This window comes from Salmo salar, chromosome 12 (assembly GCF_965601325.2).
Source record: "Salmo salar chromosome 12, fSalSal1, whole genome shotgun sequence".
NCBI classification, from domain to species: domain Eukaryota; kingdom Metazoa; phylum Chordata; class Actinopteri; order Salmoniformes; family Salmonidae; genus Salmo; species Salmo salar.
The window spans coordinates 7060336-7080875 of NC_138302.1; the positions used below are offsets into that span (position 1 = coordinate 7060336).

Sequence of the window (20540 nt, forward strand, 5' to 3'; positions counted from 1 at the left end):
ACCATGTGCCATGGAGATGCCTTCCTCGCCATAACCCAAACCCTTGCGACACCATCAAAGTCGGCACGCCGTTTGCCCAGCTGAAGCCACCTGACACTGATCGTGCCTTCACTCAGCCGAGTTCGGCCTCATCCCTGGTGCCAGCTGGGAAGCCGACCAAGTAGACCAGCACCATAGAGTTTATATAATACAAGCGCAGCTAACTGTGTTCTGAGGTCAAGTGGTAAAAATATTACAAAGAAAATTCCACCACTTTATACTATAACCAGTTAAACTACGCCTCCCAGACTGCATTGCAACTCCCAGCATGCAATTCCCCACTGGAAATCGTTAGCAATTAGCAAGTCCAGCTGAAGTGTAAATATACATGACATTCCATGTTTATTTGGGGTTATGATCAAGTTATAATGCTGAATATATGTTCATACCATTGTCACCAATCAACTGCATTACACTCAAAATAATTCGAATTCAGATGCTAATATAGTAGAAGAAACTAGCTCGCTAACCAAACCCATTATGATGGTTAGGGAGTGAACCTTATTTATAATAAGCATTACATGGATAAAATCGGAACTCTCTGAAATTAAAACTGATGGCTCTCTTCAGCTAAATAAATTTAACCTAAACCCTCCCTGATTACTTGAATTAGAAAAAAGTGTACCCAAAAGAATAATTAAAACAAAGTGAATAGCAGAGAACAGAGCTTTAGAGCTTTAGATAGGCCGTTTAGAAACTGTTCTTCGTTATGTAAGCATCACATGGCAACGCAGGAACTTTAATAGTGCACAGGGCTATGGGCCAGAAGGTTGTGGATTCGTGGACAAGAGTAAGGGTTGGAAATATTTCCTTTATCGTAAAAGCATTACACATCATTTTACATATTTGCACAAACTTTCTAATACCACACGAAATTACAGGCTGCCAATAGACAGAGACAGGATGAACACACAGGCCTATCATATTTCTCCAATGGCAAATCATTGTCTTGTTTACAACGAAACAGTCCCTGTCCTTAGGAATCTGAGCACTTTCTACCCCAGACAGTGTAGGCCGACCGACGCAGAAACATGTACACTTTAACTGCTGGCTAATCTTCCTCCGTGGCTTAACCAAACGAGAGAAGGCCATATAAGTGTCCATCATCTTCCATTGATTTGATATCAACATAACATGCTTGCCACACAAGCAGAGCAGCAATGCAATTGTCTCCCTCTCTCGACGGGAAGCGCAAGAATCAGAGCGCATGCCTTTTTTGCGACTTTTTCCCAAATCATCGTTATAGAGTCCCATCATGCAGCACACATGTATGATTTCTAAGATATTTCCAGGTTTATAGCCCTACCACAACTAAATAAATAATGTATTTTATTGTGATGGTTAACATTTATTTATTCTTATTTTTTTTTACTTCGATGTTTCAACGGTTGTAACCGTGGATGCCTGGAGATGCTAAACATGTTTGTGTGTCTGGACCCTTCTACATTATGCCATTTACATCAAAATTAGATATTTGGTTGTAAAAAAAAAAGCTGAATTCTCCTTTGGTGTGAAATCGCAAAAACTTGGGCAGCACACACCATACAATACATCTCTGGGTCACCAATCACACCTTTTAATTAGATGTTGAAAACCGTTCTCTTGTACTGAGCGCACCCCTGACCAACATGTGAAAAGTTTAGAACTTCCGAGGAAAGCCTCGTAAAAATGACACGTTAGTTCAACAACTGCAGAGTTTGTGCCCCTAATTTTAAGACAATACTCACTGGTGTTAAGATCTCTTGTCTCCTCTTCCTCCTCCACTCGCAAAATGTCTTCCTCTTTTATTGAGATATCCTCCTCTTCCTCTTTCACTCCAAAAGGTTCTTTCTCTTCTTTCAATGTGATAGCCTCCTCTTCCTCCTTTTTAATTCTGAAAGCTTCTACCTCCTCCTCTTCCTCCTTTTTAATTCTGAAAGCTTCTACCTCCTCCTCTTTCACTGTTACAGCCTCTATCCCCTCGTTCTCCTTTTTCATTCTTAAAGGTTCTTCCTCTTCTTTCACTGTAACATCCTCCTCTTCTTCTTCTTCTTCTTCTTCTTCTTTCACGACAATGTTCAGCGCCAGCGCTTCTTTCTCTGTCCCGCAGACCTCTTCTTTTTTTAGCAGGGGGGAGTATCTTAGTGAGCTCATGGTCGGAGATGGTAGCTAGTCAGCATTAGCGACTAGCCTAAATCTTACATTAATCTGAACGAATTAGTAAATTTAACAAGCAAGTTACGTTTAAGTTAACTAGGAGAAACGTAAACATAATTGTGTAAAAAACACAGATTAATATAAATACAATTTACGCTTCAATGTGTCGGTTTTAGGTTGACTAGCAAACTACGGAGGTGGCTGCATCAGTTGCCGAGTGGTTGTTGAAGAAGCGTCCGGTCCACTAGATTAGACGTCACGCAAGAAGCATAATCTGAAAGACTCACATCGCCATCTGATGACTGGAGTTGGTAAAGCAGTTATTCACTACATTGTTTATGCTGGAAAACAATGTTACAACAAATAATTAAAACAATTAACAGATACCTTTTCTCTTATAGCCAAGACTTTCCTCTACACAAGACAATTACTTTATTATGCCCATGGGAAAATGTTTATTTGTGGATAAAAACATATCAAATAAAATGTTATTGGTCACAAACACATATTTAGCAGATGTTATTGCAGATGTAGCAAATTGCTTGTCATGAAGCATACAAAGGACATCAAGACAACTGCAGACAATAAATATGAGAATAGAAAAAGTGAAATCGTAGGTGATTCATAATGATTGAACTGTACACATCAGTATATTACCAACCACATTGTCCAGTGTAGACCTGCTAGTTATTGTCATTCAGCAGCCTTATTTTTTGTATTTAACCTTTATTTATACAGCATGTAGTTCACTTATGATTTTAGTAAGTTCAATCCTGAATTGTTTAAAAGGAGCATGCCTATTGCATACATCCTGGAATGCGTTGTGGAAGTAAGAAGATTAATTCTATTCCATTCAATGCTAAATACATCATGTAAAAAAACCTTGAATATCAAACTGCTTCCAGTTTCTCTACGTAATGAAACGTGGAGATCGCTTAGGATCTCTCACACAGGCAATGGCACAGTGATCACTTACTGTCCTGCTGGACCCACTAGTGATTGTCATTCAGCCTTATTGCCACTGGGATAAAGGATTGTTTGGTTCTGTTCCTTTAATGCCCTGGTGTCCGGTAACGGCGCCCGAAGGGGAGTAGCTCAAACTCCTCGTATAGAGGACGTCTGGGGTCCAACAGAACCCTGTAGGCTTTAGTGAGGGTTCTTTTGTCATAAACGACCCCCAGACTTATTGGCTTGACCCCCTAGCACCTCCAGACTTGTCACCTTGAGCCTCCTTTGCCAGCACTTCCCCTGCGAGCTTATTGGCTTGACCCCTAGCACCTTAGTTGCTGAGCTAACCATTTTTCTTAGCATGCCTCTGAGACACATTGGCATTTCCGTACCAGCAAATGATACACAATGTTAAAACACTTCCAATGAATGCCTTGTAAAACTATTACAGTAAAACACGATCAACACTAAAAGGAGCCAGCTTCCTTAAACAGTAGAACCTCTGCTGTCCTTTCTTATGGATCAGCTCTGTGCATTTCCACTGTAGCTTGTAGTCAGGTACAACACCCAGGTATTAATACTTCTCCACTCTAGGTCTGACAGCAGTCAGTGGGGAAGATGTTATGCATATTGACTTAAGGAGAAAAAAATAACATCTCTTTGGTATTGTTTTTGTCTTCAGAACTAAGTGAGAGTCGTTGCACCACTTCACAGTCCTCCAAGAGTGGCTTGTGCTTGAGTGGATTGACCAATGCGGTGTCGTTTACAAACTTTAATCAGGTGTCTACCAGGGTAGCAGCTTTTACAATCATTGGTGTACAAGATGCACAGCAGAGGGAAAAAAAGCACACTGCAGAGGCCTCCCGAGTGGCGCAGCGGTCTAAGGCACTGCAGTGCTTGAGGTGTCACTACAGATCCGGGTTCGATCCAGGCCTGTGTCGCAAACGGGAGACCAATGAGGCGACGCACAATTGTCCCAGCGTTGTCCGAGTTGGGGGAGGGTTTGGCTTGCAGGGATGTCCATGTCACATCACGCTCTAACAACTCCTTGTGGCAGGCCAGGCGCGTGCGCGCTGACACAGTGGCCAGCTGTACAGTGTTTCCTCTGACAGCTTCCGGGTTAAGCGAGCAGTGTGTAAAGAAGCAGTGCGGCTTGGCAGGGTCGTGTTACAGAGGATGCTTAACTCTTGACCTTTGCCTCTCCCGAGTCTGTACGGGAGTTGCAGAGATGGGACAAGACTAACTTCCAATTGGATATCACGAAATTGGGGAGAAAATGAGGTAAAAAAAATAATTTTAAAAAAGCACAGCCTCAGATGACTGAATACATTTTGCATGGGCCCTCAGATCCTCAAGAAGTTCCACAGCTGCAACATTGAGAGCATCTTCACCGGCTGCATCACCGCCTGGTATGGCAACTGCAGGGCTCTACAGAGAGCGGTGCGGACAGCCCAATTCATCACTGGGGGCGAGCTCCCTGCCCTCCCAAGACATTTAAATACATGTGATTTGAAATATCTCTTTAACCTCGATGGGCTAGGTGGGACGCAAGCGTCCCACCCGTGGTGCACTCCATCAACAGCAGGTGCATTTCAAGAGCGGCAAATTTGAATCCAAATAAATGTCAAAATTCAAATTTTTCAAACATACAACTATTTTACACCCTTTGAAAGATAAACATCTCCTTAATCCAACCACGTTTTACGATTTCAAAAAGGTTTTACGGCGAAAGCATAAATTTAGAGTATGTTAGGACAGTACATTTACAAGAGTTGTGTGTAATGTTTTGCCAATTCAAAGACAGGGTCACCAAAACCATAAAACCAGCTAAAATGATGCACTAACCTTTTACAATCTCCATCAGATGACACTCCTAGGACATTATGTTAGACAATGCATGCATTTTTAGTTCTATCAAGTTCATATTTATATCCAAAAACAGCGTTTTACTATGGCATTGATGTTGAGGAAATCGTTTCCCTCCAATAACCGGCAGTCAAGTCAGCACCACAAATTAAATAATTAAAATTAGAAAACACTGGTAAAATATTATATTGTCATTTAAAGAATTATAGATTTACATCTCTTGAACGCAATCAACTTGCCAGATTTAAAAATAACCTTACTGGGAAATCACACTTTGCAATAATCTGAGCACTGCGCCCAGAAAAATACGCGTTGCGATACAGACTAGACGTCATGTTGGGGAGATCTAAAATCGAAAATACTATGTAAATAATCCATTACCTTTGATTCTCTTCATCAGATGTCACTTCCAGGTATCACAGGTCCATAACGAATGTAGTTTTGTTCAAAAAAGCTCATCATTTATGTCCAAAAATCTCCGTCTTGTTAGCACATGATCTAAGCCCGCCGGACTTCACTTCATGAACGAGGGGAAAAAATATATTTACGTTCGTTCAAACATGTCAAACGTTGTATAGCATAAATCATTAGGGACTTTTTTAACCAGAACATGAATAATATTCAAGGTGGACGAATGCATTCTCTTTTATAACGTATTGGAACGAGGGTACCCAACATGAACTCGCGCGCCAGGTGTCTAATGGGACATCATTGTTCCATGGCTCTTGTTCGGTCAGATCTCCCTCCAGAAGACTCAAAACACTTTGTAAAGGCTGGTGACATCTAGTGGAAGCAATAGGAAGTGCCAAAATATTCCTCAGCCCCTGTGTTTTTCAATGGCATAGGTTTAAAGGTAATACAACACATCAGGTATCCACTTCCTGTCAGAAAATGTCTCAGGGTTTTGCCTGCCAAATGAGTTCTGTTATACTCACAGACACCATTCAAACAGTTTTAGAAACTTTAGAGTGTTTTCTATCCATATATAATAAGTATATGCATATTCTAGTTACTGGGTAGGATTAGTAACCAGATTAAATCGGGTACATTTTTTTATCCAGCCGTGCAAATACTGCCCCCTAGCCCCAACAGGTTAAACCTGGGAGTAATGGTAAGAAATCTCCGCTGTGTGCGTTACCTCGTGGTCATTCAGGTGCCTAAACTGAGTAAATATCATTCTACACTGGGAGCATTGATACCATTCTCTCAGGTGTGGATTCTTTCATGTTCTTTCAGTTGCCTTAACCAGGTAAATGTCATTCCACATTGAGAACAATTGTAAGGCTTCTCCCCGGTGTGTGTTCTCTCGTGTGATTTCAGGTTCCAAAGATGGTAAAATCTCTTTCCACAGTCTGAGCAATGGAAGAGCTTCTCCCCTGTGTGTGTTCTCTCATGAGTTTTCAGGCTCCCTAACCGGGTAAAACTCTTTCCACACTGGGAGCATTGGAAAGGCCTCTCTCCAGTGTGTGTTCCTTCATGCCTTTTCAGGCTCGCTAAATGGGTAAAACTCTTTCCACATTTGGGGCATTGGAAAGGCCTATCTCCTGTGTGGGTTTTTTTATGTTCTTTCAGATGCCCTAAAACAGTAAAACTCTTTCCACACAGGGAACATTGGAAAGGCTTTGCTCCTGTGTGTATTCCTTCATGCCTTTTCAGGCTCGCTAACTGGGTAAAACTCTTTCCACACAGGGAACATTGGAAAGGCTTTGCTCCTGTGTGTATTCCTTCATGCCTTTTCAAGCTCGCTAACTGGGTAAAACTCTTTTCACATTGGGGGCATTGGAAAGGCTTCTCGCCTGTGTGCGTAATCTCGTGCTTTTTCAGTGTCCCTAAAACAGTAAAACTCTTTCCACACAGGGAGCATTGGAAAGGTCTCTCCCCTGTGTGTGTCCTCTCATGTCGTTTCAGGTTCCCAAACGTGCTAAAACTATTTTCACACTGGGAGCATCGGTATTGCTTCTCTCCAGTGTGCATTCTTTCATGTTTTTCCAGTTGCCCTAACCAGGTAAAACTCTTTCCACACTTGGAGCATTGGAAAGGCTTATTTCCTGAGTGTGTACTTTCATGCCTTTTCAAGTTCCCTAAACGAGGAAAAGTCTTTCCACACAGGGAGCAATAGTACAGCTTCTCTCCAGAGTGTGTACTTTCATGCTCTTTCAGGCTCCCTAGCTGGGTAAATCTCTTTTCACACTGGGAGCATTGGTTAGGCTTTTTCCCAGTGTGTACTCTTGTATGTTCTTTCAGGCTCCATAACTGGTTAAAACTCTTTTCACATTCAGAGCATTGGTAAAGCTTCTCTCCTGTACATTTCCTCTTATGTGTTTTCAGGGTCCTTAAATGGGTAAAACTCTTTCCACACACAAAGCAGTGGTAAGTCCTCTCCTTTTTATGTATTCTTTGGTGTAGTTTCAGGCTTCCCAACAAAGTAAAACTCTTTCCACACTGGGAGCAGTGGTGTTGTCTTGCTGGTTTGGACGTCTCTGGATCTGGTTCCACTGAAGAACTCTTCCCGCTGTCAGATTGAGAGACTGGTCGCTCTCCTGCCAAAGACAGGAGTGTATAGTTAGTCTTCCTATGATGTTTAATCCAGACTAGATCATTCAATAAAAGAACAGAGCATGTCATCATAGAGTGGATGTAGGGCTTTGTAGGCTAATAAAAACACTATTGAACTTGACGGTTGTTACGCATTTATTAGACCTAATCTGTATAGCGGCGATTCCATGGGATGGTCAGCTGAGCATGCCCAAATAAAGTTAAGAATTGCCAAATGAAACCATGTTCACACTTATCCGTATATGAGGTCATGCTTTTGTTTAGTTTTTGGGGGGGGGGTTTGAGAAAATGTAATGAATTTTGCCCATTTCAGAGTTGGAGACCAGTTTTTTACAGTACCGTGAAAAAGTAATTGCCCTCGTTCAGATTCTCTATTTTTACATATTTTTTTACACTGAATGTTAATCAGATCTTCAACCCAAAACAAATTAAATCAAGCTTTATTTATACAGCACATTTCAGACATGGAGCGGAATGCAATGTGCTTCACAGGAAGAAAAATAATAAAAACAATGAAAATAAAAACTGAAATATGTACTACACATCAAACAAAAGAATAGCAAAAACTGCATGACTAAAAAGCACCCAAAGGAAAAGCAAAGCTAAAAGATCTCTTTTAAACATGTTCCCAGTTTCAGCCCCTCTCAGGGTCTCTGGCAGACTATTCCAGAGGCTGGGGGCATAATAACTAAAGGCTACCTCTCCATGCCTCTTGGTCCTATGCTTTGGGATAGTGAAAAGGCCAGAGGACCTGAGGGACCTACTGGGTACATCACTTAAAAGCATGTCTGACATGTATTGGGGTGCACAATCCTGGATTGATTTAAAAACCAATAGAAGAATCATTAAATTAATTCTAAAACTCACAGGCAGTCAGTGCAAAGACTTTAAAACCGGTGTAACGCATGTTCTCTGTCTGGTCTTGGTCCGATCCCGTGATGCAGCATTCTGTATGTTTTTCAGTTGACCAATAGCTTTCTTGGGTAGACCAGACATGAGAGCATTACAGTAGTCAAGCCTGCCTGTAATAAAAGCATGGATGAGTCTCTCTGGTCTTTTAGAACCCCTTACTAGTGGCGAACCCCTTTTGAACACCTTTCTGTTTGGTTGTCAATGATTTTCTTTGTTAGTTCCCTTTGTTGTGAGCAACATTTTGAGTTTTTCTTGTGGGAACGAAAACAGAAATGGGGGCTCATCCAGGAAGCCAGTGCACAGGTAAACCCCAATCCTTCATTTTTGGAGGGTATTTTTGCCTTTGTCTGACACTTCAGAAACTGGTTACAGTGCATTAGTACAAGGCGTGGAGATGGGTTGCATGGAAGTTCCTTTGTATAATGTGGAACTCGAGTCTGATCTTATTCCTGGTTCTGTTGTCGTTGGAGTGAGGCCTAGCCTACTGGTGAAGGGGGTCTCTTTCATTTTGGGAAATGATTTGGCTGGAGGGAAAGTTGTGCCAAATCCTGTTGTTTGTAAGGAACCCAGAGTAGAGGAACCTGATGGGCTATCAGAAAAGTACCCTAGAGGGTTCCCAGCATGTGCCGTTACACATGCTATGTCTAAGAAAGTCGCCGGGAGAAAGTCTAGTGTTGAGGAGGATGTCAGAAAACTGTCTGAGACGTTTATGTGTGCTCCTGATTTTGCTAAACCATATGAGTTGACCTCTCCTTCGAAAATAACAAAGATTTTTGATGTTGCTGGGACTGTCCGTCAGTCTCTAAAACAGTTTGATGTTGCTGGGACTGGAGCTTTACCAGACCCTGTCTGTCAGTCTCTAAAACAGTTTGATGTTGCTGGGACTGTCCGTCAGTCTCTAAAACAGTTTGATGTTGCTGGGACTGGAGCTTTACCAGACCCGGTCTGTCAGTCTCTAAAACAGTTTGATGTTGCTGGGACTGGAGCTTTACCAGACCGTGTCGGTCAGTCTCTAAAACAGTTTGATGTTGCTGGGACTGTCCGTCAGTCTCTAAAACAGTTTGATGTTGCTGGGACTGGAGCATTACCAGACCCGGTCTGTCAGTCTCTTAAACAGTTTGTAATGGAAATAATCCTGGAACCCCTGCAGTTTGGGTGAATCCCGTCTCTTTTAAAAAGTGCTGGTTGCTCCCACAGCAAATCAAAGTTTGGTATGAGGTTCTTGCTGTGGAATGCAGTGATTGGTTTTCACCAGACATAACAGGACCCCATTATCATGGAAAATGTATCTCTCATACATGGCAGTAGTGTTTTTTAGATAGAAAGATGAGAAGTGTGTTTATAAAAAAATCAGAGAATAGTCCAGGGCCAGGTTTCCCAAAAGCATCTTAAAGACATGCTCCGGAACTTCGGCGACTAGTAAGTATTTTTTAAACTTCCTGCTTTGGGCTGAATGTGTCAATGTGTAGTTGAATGTGTCAATCCAGTCAGAATTCCATTTAACCTAAATGGCACCAAAAAATGTATCCCTTTTTATTTTACCACTACAATCTGTTCTTAGGATGAAACTGAACAATAACAACTTGTGTAGAAAGTAAACATCCGCACCTCGATGGTGCCAAGTGTGTTTATGTCTGCATGAGGAAGTAGGGAAAAATGGCAACTTTTGACTATCGATGACAACAGAGTACGATGCCCAGCATTACATAATTAGAAAGAGGAGATTGTGATTATTAAAATGGTGTCCAATTTGAAAAAAATCTAAATATACACATTGCGAGATATTTGGCAAAATAGACATTGTGAGCTGGGAATAGAAGTTGGTGAGTTGGTGCCACGGTGCTCGGCGCCACGGTGCTCAATAGAACTAATGGGGAAAGGGAACTGAATTCATTCAACTGAAATGTGACTTCCGCATTTAACCCAACCCTTCTGAATCAGAGAGGAGCGGGGGGCTGCCATAATCGACATCCAGTGGGTTAACTGCCTTGCTCAGGGGCAGAACGACAGACTTTTACCTTATCAGCTCAGGGATTCGATCCAGCAACCTTTTGGTTACTGGCCCAACACTCTAACCACTAGGCTACCTGCCGCCCCACATGGAAGCAGGGTGAATTTTACCCCTGTGATTATTTCAAAACTATGGCAAGCAGCTGGGACACATTCAGATGTCATAAATCAGCACTGCAGAGCTCTCCCTGTACTATGCCGTGCCTTGATTGTATTACAGTTGATGATATCTGGAAATGTGTACCCTGGCCCATCGACAGTTGCTAGCCCCAATTCTGACTTGTGCTCTGATATCTGCTTCACTGATTTCTGCTCTCGTAAAAGCCTGGGTTTTCTGCACGTTAACACTAGAAGCTTATTACCTAAAATTGATCAATTGAAAGTGTGGGTTCACGGTTCCAATCCAGATGTGTTGGTCATTACTGAGACGTGGTTAAGAAAGAGTGTTTTGAATACTGATGTTAACCTTTCTGGTTATTAGCTTTTTCGGCAAGACAGATCTTCCAAAGGTGGGGGAGTGGCAATCTTTACCAAGGATCACCTTCAGTGCTCAGTTGTCTCCACCAAGTCTGTCCCCAAGCAATTTGATTTGCTGGTTTTAAGCATTAAACTTTCAAATAGCTCTTTGTTGACTGTTGCTGGGTGCTATCGTCCTCCATCAGCACCACCCTGTACCCTACCTGCCCTAATCTCTCCTGGCCCCTTACACTAAATCTGAATTTGTCCTGCTAGGTGACCTAAACTGGGACATGCTTAAACCACCTGAACAAGTCCTAAAGCAATGGGACTCCCTAAATCTTTCTCAGATGATCACCAATCCCACAAGGTATGACTCCAAACACCCAAAAAGGCTACTCTCCTCGATGTTATCCTCACAAATAATCCTGATATGTATCAGTCTGGTGTTTTCTGTAATGACCTTAGTGATCACTGTTTTACAGCCTGTGTTCGTAAAGGCTGCTCAGTGAAATTACCTGTCCTGATTTGTCATAGACGCTTGCTAAAAAACTTTAATGAGCAAGCCTTCCTTCATGAACTTGCCTCTGTAAAATGGTATAGAATCATCTTGATCCCCTCTGTCGAAGACGCTTGGACCTTCTTTTTTGATATTTTCAGTGGTATTGTTAAAAAACACGCCCCCATAAAGAAAATGAGAATTAAAAACAGGTTCAGCCCCTGGTTCGACCATGATCTTGCAGAGTTACACCACCTCAAGAATTGTATTTGGCGAAAGGCTCGGCACACGCATACTCAAGCTGACTGGCTATCGTTCAGGCAAATGAGAAATAAGTGCACTCAGGCAATCCGGAAGGCCAAAGTTTACTACTTTAACATGTTATGGCTAGGGGGCAGTATTTTCATGGCTGGATAAAAAACGTACCCGATTTTATCTGATTATTACTCCTGCCCAGAAACTAGAATATGCATATAATTATTAGCTTTGGATAGAAAACACTCCAAAGTTTCTAAAACTGTTTGAATGGTGTCTGTGAGTATAACAGAACTCATTTGGCAGGCCAAAACCTGAGAAGATTCTGTACAGGAAGTACCCTGTCTGACCATTTCTTGGCCTTCTTTGTCATCTCTATCCATTACAAAGGATCTCTGATGTTACGTGACACTTCCTACGGCTCCAATGGGCTCTCAGAGCCCGGGAAAAAGCTGAATGACGTAATTCAAAGCCCTGGCTGAAACACATTATCGCCTTTGTCAAGTGGCCGATCAGGGGACAGTGGGCTTAGGCGCGTGCACTGGCCGCCCCCGTCTTTCTTTTTTCCCCTCTATTTACCGAAACGCAGATTCCCGGTCGGAATATTATCGCTTTTTTACGAGAAAAATGGCATAAAAATAGATTTTAAACAGCGGTTGACATGCTTCGAAGTACGGTAATGAAATATTTAGAAATCTTTTGTCACGAAATGCGCCATGCGCGCGACCCTTATTTACCAATTGGATAGTGTCTAGAACGCACAAACAAAACACCGCTGTTTGGATATAACGATGGATTATTTTGGACCAAACCAACATTTGTTATTGAAGTAGAAGTCCTGGGAGTGCATTCTGACGAAGAACAGGAAAGGTAATCAAACTTTTCTAATAGTAAATCTGATTTTGGTGAATGCTAAACTTGGTGGGTGTCTAAATAGCTAGCCCTGTGATGCCGGGCTATCTACTGAGAATATTGTAAAATGTGCTTTCACCGAAAAGCTATTTTAAAATCGGACATATCGAGTGCATAGAGGAGTTCTGTATCTATAATTCTTAAAATAATTCTTATGTATTTTGTGAACGTTTATCATGAGTAATTTAGTAAATTCACCGGAGGTTTTCGGTGGGTATGCTAGTTCTGAACATCACATGCTAATGTAAAAAGCTGTTTTTTGATATAAATATGAACTTGATTGAACAAAACATGCATGTATTGTATAACATAATGTCCTAGGAGTGTCATCTGATGAAGATCATCAAAGGTTAGTGCTGCATTTAGCTGTGGTTTGGGTTTATGTGACATATATGCTTGCTTGGAAAATGGCTGTGTGATTATTTGTGTCTATGTACTCTCCTAACATAATCTAATGTTTTGCTTTCGCTGTAAAGCCTTTTGGAAATCGGGCAACGTGGTTCGATTCAGGAGAAGTGTATCTATAAAATGGTGTAAAATAGTCCTACATTTGAGAACTTTGAATTATGACATTTTGTGGTTTTAAATTTGCCGCTCTGATTTTTCACTGGCTGTTGAATAGTGTGGGACGATTTTGTCCCACCTCCCCTAGAGAGGTTAAATGTCCTCAATGATGTCACCATTGCCCTTGATTCTAAGCAATATTGTTCTGCTATTTTTATTGACTTGGCCAAAGCTTTGATACGGTAGACCATTCCATTCTTGTGGACCGGATAAGGAGTATTGACGTCTCTGAGGGGTCTTTGGCCTGGTTTGCTAACTACCTCTCTCAAAGAGTGCAGTTTATAAAGTCAGAACATCTGCTGTCTCTGCCTGTCACCAAGGGAGTACACCAAGGCTCAATCCTAGGCCTCATGCTCTTCTCAATTAACATCAACAACATAGCTCAGGCAGTTGGAAGCTCTCTCATCCATTTATATGCAGATGATACAGTCTTATACTCACCCTCCCCGGATGTTGGGTTAAATGCTCTACAACAAAGCTTTCTTAGTGTCCAACAAGCTTTCTCTGTCCTTAACCTTGTTCTGAACACCTCCAAAACAAAGGTCATGTGGTTTGGTAAGAAGATTGGGAGTATGGCTAGACAGTACACTGTCCTTCCCTCAGCACATATCAAAGCTGCAGGCTAAAGTTAAATCTAGACTTGCTTTCCTCTATCGTAATCGCTCCTCTTTCATCCCAGCTGTCAAACTAACCCTGATTTAGATTACCATCCTACCCATGCTAGATTCCGGAAACATAATTTATAGATCAGCAGGTAAGGGTGCTCTCGAGCGGCTAGATGTTCTTTACCATTTGGTCATCAGATTTGCCACCAATGCTCCTTATAGGACATCACTGCACTCTATACTCCTCTGTAAACTGGTAATCTCTGTATACCCGTCGCAAGACCCACTGGTTGATAGTTATTTATAAAAACCCTCTTAGGCCTCACTCCCACATATCTGAGATATCTACTGCAGCCCTCATTCTCCACATACAACACCTGTTCTGCCAGTTACATTCTGTTAAAGGTCCCCAAAGCATACACATCCCTGGGTCGCTCGTCTTTTCAGTTCGCTGCATCGAACAACTGGAACGAGCTGCAACAAACACTCAAACTGGACAGTTTTCTCTCAATCTCTTCATTCAAAGACTCAATCATGGAAACTCTTACTGACAGTTGTGGCTGCTTTGTGTTATGTATTGTCGTCTCTCCCTTCTTGACTTTTGTGCTGTTGACTGTGCCCAATAATGTTTGTACCATGTTTTCAGCTGCTACCATGTTGTGTTGCTACCATGTTGTTGTTATGTTGCTACCATGCTGTGTTGTCATGTGTTACTGCCTTGCTATGTTGTTGTCTTAGGTCTCTCTTTATGTAGTGTTGTCTCACTTGTTGTGATGTGTGTTTTGTCTGTCTATTTATATTGTATATATATTTTTTTTTTATCCCAGGCTCCCGTCCCCACAGGAGGCCTTTTGCCTTTTGGTAGGCCGTCATTGTAAATAAGAATTTGTTCTTAACTGACTTGCCTAGTTAAATAAAGGTTAAATAAATAAAATGTAGTAATATTATGAAACTGTGTTCTACGGCAGATGCAATTAACTAGTTTTTTTTTTAATCAGAAAAAGCATTGTTAAAAAATTGTATCACCCCTGTAAATGTCACACGACATTCCATATGCTATACGTGCAAAGGCAACGTCCATAATGCTGGAATCGCCTGAAAAACACACCGACCGGAATATTGTAGTTCCTGCTGAGTACACCAGTTGTTCCTTCACACCATTCATACGCAGGGCGACAACTGCTAATATTATCGATATTATACCATAAGCATGCATAAAAACTGACAGCCAGGAGCCAATATTATTAACCATTACGACACGCATTTGTCAGCTAAATTACACTTTTATTTTGTATCACTCAACTCTCATTTATAATGAGTCTCATTTGCAATGAGGGGGATGTAGTTAGATATAGGCCTATGTATTGTTGATGTGTTGCTGTAGTAATTACCTTGAGAAATCTGACCTACAATTTGTAAACAAAGCTGCTGTACTTAAAATTCGTAAAACCTTCAGTTTTATCAATTGGATGTGACCCAACCGGCAAATTAATTTCGAGATACATTAAACCAGAAGAAAAGCAACATTTTATTTGGGACTTACTGAGTCTATGGGATGGTGAGTATTTAAACTGGAAGAAGCACTACATGAAGAGATACGGGAAGCATTTGATCCATTTTCTAACGTTCTGTTGGTGGCCTCCATTCTTTGTAGCTTTAACAATTCCTACAGTACTGACCAACATATCCAAGTGTAGAACTTCAGTAGAATGCACCTTAAAAACCACACATTGATTCAACAACAGCAGAGGTTGTGCCTCTGTGTTTAAGACAATACTCACTGGTGTTAATCAGATCTCCATTCTCCTCCTCCAATGTGACAGTAATCTCCCCCTCCTCCTTCAATCCAAACACTTCCTCTTCCTTTTCTTCTTTCGCAGTAACATCCTCTTCTTTCACTCTGAAAGCTTCTTCCTCTTCTTTCGCAGTAACATCCTCTTCTTTCACTCTGAAAGCTTCTTCCTCTTTTTTCACGGTAACTTCTTTCAATGTAACAGCCTCACCCTCTACTTGTTTAACTGTGACAGCCTCCTCTTCCTTCTCCTCTTTCACGAGAGTTTCTTTCTCCGTCCAGCAGACCTCTTCTTTAGCAGGGGGGGAGTAGCTTAGTGAGTTCATGGTCGGGATGTTTGCTAGCTAGTTATCATTAGTGCTGAGCTAATTTAGCAAGCCAGCTAGCTGACTAACAACGTAAAATGAAATTAAATGCGGCAACTAGCTATACAACATAAGTTTGCTTAAAACACAGAGGCTAATATACAGAGAAATTGTCTAAAGAGCTGTAATGTTTCGGCTATGTTGGCTAGCAAGTTACCGAGGAGGCTTGACTAGCTGTGTTGTTGAAAAAGCGTCCAGTCCACTAGATTATACGTCACACCAGCAGCTTCGCCTGCAAGACGCACATCGCCATCTATTGACTGGAGTTGGTAACGCAGTTGAGAGAAGTTTATTTTATTGCCAGACAAGAAGTTTATTTTGTAATTTCTTTCATTAAATAATATTACATTGAGACATACAAAAAGAAGCAAGTTGATTGAAAAGTTCAGCAAATATTTAATGATTGTGAATTTAAAAACACAGTTTATATCTACTACACATCTACATTTAAGGCAAATTCACATTCATTACCAGGGCTTCTGATACATATATGAAGATGTAGAGTGAACTTACATTTTTATGCTGCTGACACACAAATACACTATATATACAAAAGTATGTAAACATCCCTTCAAATTGGTGAATTCGGCTATTTCAGCAACACCGGTTGATGGCAGGTGTATAAAACTGAGCACACAGCCATGCAATCGCCATAGACAAACATTGGCAGTAGAATGGCCTTCCTGAAGATCTCAGTGACTTTCAACGTGACACTGTCATAGGATGCCATCTTTCCGACAAGTCAGTTGGTAAAATTTCTGCCCTGCTCGAACTGCCACTGTCAACTGTACTGTGCTATTATTGTGAAGTAGAAACATCTAGGAGCAACAACAGCTCAGCTGCAAAGTGGTAGGGCACACAAGCTCACAGAATGGGACACTCACTACCGAGTTCCAAACTGCCTCTGGAATCAATGTCAGCACAATAACTGTTCGTCGGGACCCTAACCCTCAAGGGTATGCGCAATGCCGTCGGGCGTACGCCAAATAAAAAATGTGATTCACATTTTTTTTTTTATCACATTTTCAATCAGTCCATTTATATTTTCCAATGGGCCTATACATTTGGGTGAGGTTTTTTTCTTGCCTAAGTACCCTCGTTTCCCTGCCAAAAATAAAATTCAACCATCTAGTGTTCAGTGAAATAACAACACAATGTCAAATACAGGTAGCCTAGTTAAATAATTAACATCCAATCACATTAAAAATTACTCTCTCACGGGAATTACACTAATGGTCCGTATGTAGCCAAACGTAGCTGCTGCTCATGTTGGTATCTGTACTGATGGCGCAAAAGCCATGACAGGGAGACAGTGGAGTGGTAACGCGTGCAACCAGTTGCTCCCTACGCCACCTCGGAACACTGCAGCATCCACCGAGAGGCTCTTGCTGCCAAGGGAATGCCTGACAGCTTGAAAGATGTTCAAATCAAATCCAATAAAATGTATTTGTCACATACACATGGTTAGCAGGTGTTAATACAAGTGTAGCGAAATGCTTGTGCTTCTAGTTCCGACCATGCAGTAATATCTAACAAGTAATATAACCTAACAATTCACAACAACTACTTTATACACACAAGTGTAAAGGAATGAATAAGAATATGTACATAAAAATATATAAATGAGTGATGGCCGAACGGCAGGCAAGATGTAATAGATGGTATAGAGTACAGTATATACATTTGAGATGAGTAATGTAGGGTATGAGAACATACAAAGCGGCATTGTTTAAAGTGGCTAGTGATACATTACATCAAGATGGCAAGATGCAGTAGATGGTATAGAGTACAGTATACACATATGAGATGAGTAATGTGGGGTAGGAAAACATATAAAGTGGCATTGTTTAAAGTTGCTAGTGATACATTTAATTACATCAAGATGGCAAGATGCAGTAGATGGAATTAGCGTACAGTATATACATATGAGATGAGTAATGTAGAGTAATAAAGTGGCTAGTGATAAATTGATTACATCATTTAATCCATAATTGAAGTGGCTAGAGATGAGTCAGTATGTTGGTAACAGCCACTCAATGTTAGTGATGGCGGTTTAACAGTCTGATGGCCTTGAGATAGAAGCTGTTTTTCGGTCTCTCGGTCCCCGCTTTGATGCACCTGTATTGACCTCGCCTTCTGGATGATAGTGGGGTGAAAAGGCAGTGGCTCGGGTGGTTGTTGTCCATGATGACCTTTTTGGCCTTCCTGTGGCATCAGGTGCTGTAGGTGTCTTGGAGGGCAGGTAGTTTGCACCCGGTGATGCGTTGGGCAGACCTCACTACCCTCTGGAGAGCCTTCCGGTTATGGGAGGAGCAGCTGCCGTACCAGACGGTGATACAGCCCGACAGGATACTCTCGATTGTGCATCTGTAAAAGTTTGTGAGTGTTTTTGGTGACAAGCCAAATTTCTTCAGCCTCCTGAGGTTGAAGAGGCGCTGCTGCGCCTTCTTCACCACGCTGTCTGTGTGGGTGGACCATTTCAGTTTGTCCATGATGTGTATGCTGAGGAACTTAAAACTCTCCACCCTCTCCACTACTGTCCCGTCAATGTAGATAGGGGGCTGCTCCCTCTGCTGTTTCCTGAAGTCCATGATCATCTCCTTTGTTTTGTTGACATTGAGAGTGAGGTTATTTTCCTGACACCACACTCCGAAGGCAATCACCTCCTCCCTGTAGGCTGTCTCGTCGTTGTTGGTAATCAAGCCTAACACTGTAGTGTCGTCTGCAAACTTAATGATTGAGTTGGAGGCGTGCATGGCCATGAATTCGTGGGTGAACAGGGAGTACAGCAGAGGACTGAGAACGCACCCTTGTGGGGCCAAGTGTTGAGGATCAGCGGGGTGGAGATGTTGTTACCTACTTTCACCGCCTGGGGGCAGCCTGTCAGGAAGTCCAGGACCCAGTTGCACAGGGTGGGGTCGAGACCCAGGGTCTCGAGCTTAATGACGAGTTTGGAGGGTACTATGGTGTTAAATGCTGAGCTGTAATCGATGAACAGCATTCTTTCATAGGTATTCCTATTATCCAGATGGGTTAGGGCAGTGTGCAGTGTGTTTTGGACACTACAGTGAAAATGGTTAAATCTGTGAAGCACTCCTTATTTTCCTCACACTTCGAGACACAGAGAAATTGGAATCAAACAGAGAAGATTGGCCGGTAGTGATATGGGGAAAGGATGACACGCAAATCCGTGAAGCGCTCCTTATTTTCCTCACACTTCGAGACACAGAGATATTGGAATCAAACAGAGAAGATTGGCCGGTAGTGATGGGGGAAATCAATTGCCAATTCTTCTCAGTCTAAGGAGTGGGGAAATGCTGGGTGAGAGACACAAATTCGTGAAGTGGTCCTTTTTTGAATTGGGGAGTGAGACAAGGTTGCAGTCTTAGGCCAACTTTATTCAACATTTAGAAATTAATTGGGGAGTTAGGCAAGGTTGCAGTCTGAGTTCAACTTTTTTCAAAATGTACAAATTAATTGGGGAGCGAGACAAGGTTGCACTCTGAGTCCAACTTTACTCAATATAAACAACTGAATTGGAGAGTGAGACAGGGTTTCAATTTTATTCCAGCTGTATTAAACATAACAAACTTGAATGTCACAACATTTTATACAGACATCAAAGCTAGACTCAAACACTCTCTCTCTCTCTCGCTACTAATTGGGGAGTTAGTTATAAGTATCTTTGGCCAGGCCATGTTGCAGAAAATGGGGGAAGGGTGGGAAGTGGTCGGGGCAGAGGAACAAAGACCTGGTGGAGTAGCAACTAAAAGCAGCAGGTGAGGGGTTAGAGACCAAGAGCCCTGAATCATAAAAGGCTTAGTTTTTAAACAACATTTTAGTCTAATATCATTGTTTTAAAAAATCTAAAGTCAATTCTATTTCAAGTTCTACATCTACAAATAAAGTTTAAACATCACAGCAATATTCTAGGGGTGGGTTTTGAAATCCGTGAAGCGCTCCTTATTTTCCTCACACTTCGAGACACAGAGAAATTGGCCGGTAGTGATGGGGGAAATCAATTGCCAATTCTTCACAGTCTAAGGAGTGGGGAAATGCTGGGTGAGAGACACAAATTCGTGAAGTGGTCCTTTTTTGAATTGGGGAGTGAGACAAGGTTGCAGTCTTAGGCCAACTTTATTCAACATTTAGAAATTAATTGGGGAGTTAGGCAAGGTTGCAGTCTGAGTTCAACTTTTTTCAAAATGTACAAATTAATTGGGGAGCGAGACAAGGTTGCACTTGGCCGGTAGTGAGTGGGGATGAAGGACACTGAGCCACTGGCTTCGTGGTCGGATGTTTTTATTGTAAATAGTTTCCTGTTCCCCTCTACCTGGACCGAGACCTTGAGCGCGGTGTAGAGGCTTGTGTGTGTTGAGGACCCTCAGAGGTATATTGTCTGTAGTCTATAAGACTACTGGTAGGGTAACCCATGGTCAGTAGTTCTGAGGCGAGACACCAGACTAACGTCGGTCCGTTCCCAAGCAAAATGCACATTTTATGAGCACATGAACATTTTATTTACATAATTCAATAAAATGACTGTATAGCAAAGACAGACAGGATCGTGATGAACCTGTTAAATAATTTTTATAGACATTAAAATATACATATACAAATCAAAC

At 41.8% G+C, this 20540-nt stretch overlaps 1 protein-coding gene across 1 annotated transcript; it reads right to left on the bottom strand.

Annotated features, from left to right (window-relative positions):
* Positions 1 to 5426: 5426 nt before the first annotated feature.
* Positions 5427 to 16107, bottom strand: LOC106564021 (uncharacterized). The gene is made up of 2 exons (XM_014129989.3): positions 15540 to 16107; positions 5427 to 7529 (listed from the first exon to the last, which is right to left on the bottom strand). The coding sequence occupies exons 1-2, from the start codon at positions 15874 to 15876 to the stop codon at positions 6196 to 6198; spliced, it is 1671 nt and encodes a 556-aa protein (XP_013985464.2). The 5' UTR covers positions 15877 to 16107; the 3' UTR covers positions 5427 to 6195.
* Between the last annotated feature and the right edge of the window lie 4433 nt (positions 16108 to 20540).

Coding starts and splice junctions, on each gene's coding strand:
- LOC106564021 (XM_014129989.3), bottom strand. CDS start 15,876: ATGAACTCACTAAGCTACTCCCCCCCTGCTAAAGAAGAGGTCTGCTGG. Junction 7,530..15,539: donor TGGAGATCTGATTAACACCA/GTGAGTATTGTC, acceptor TGTCTTTGGCAG/GAGAGCGACCAGTCTCTCAA.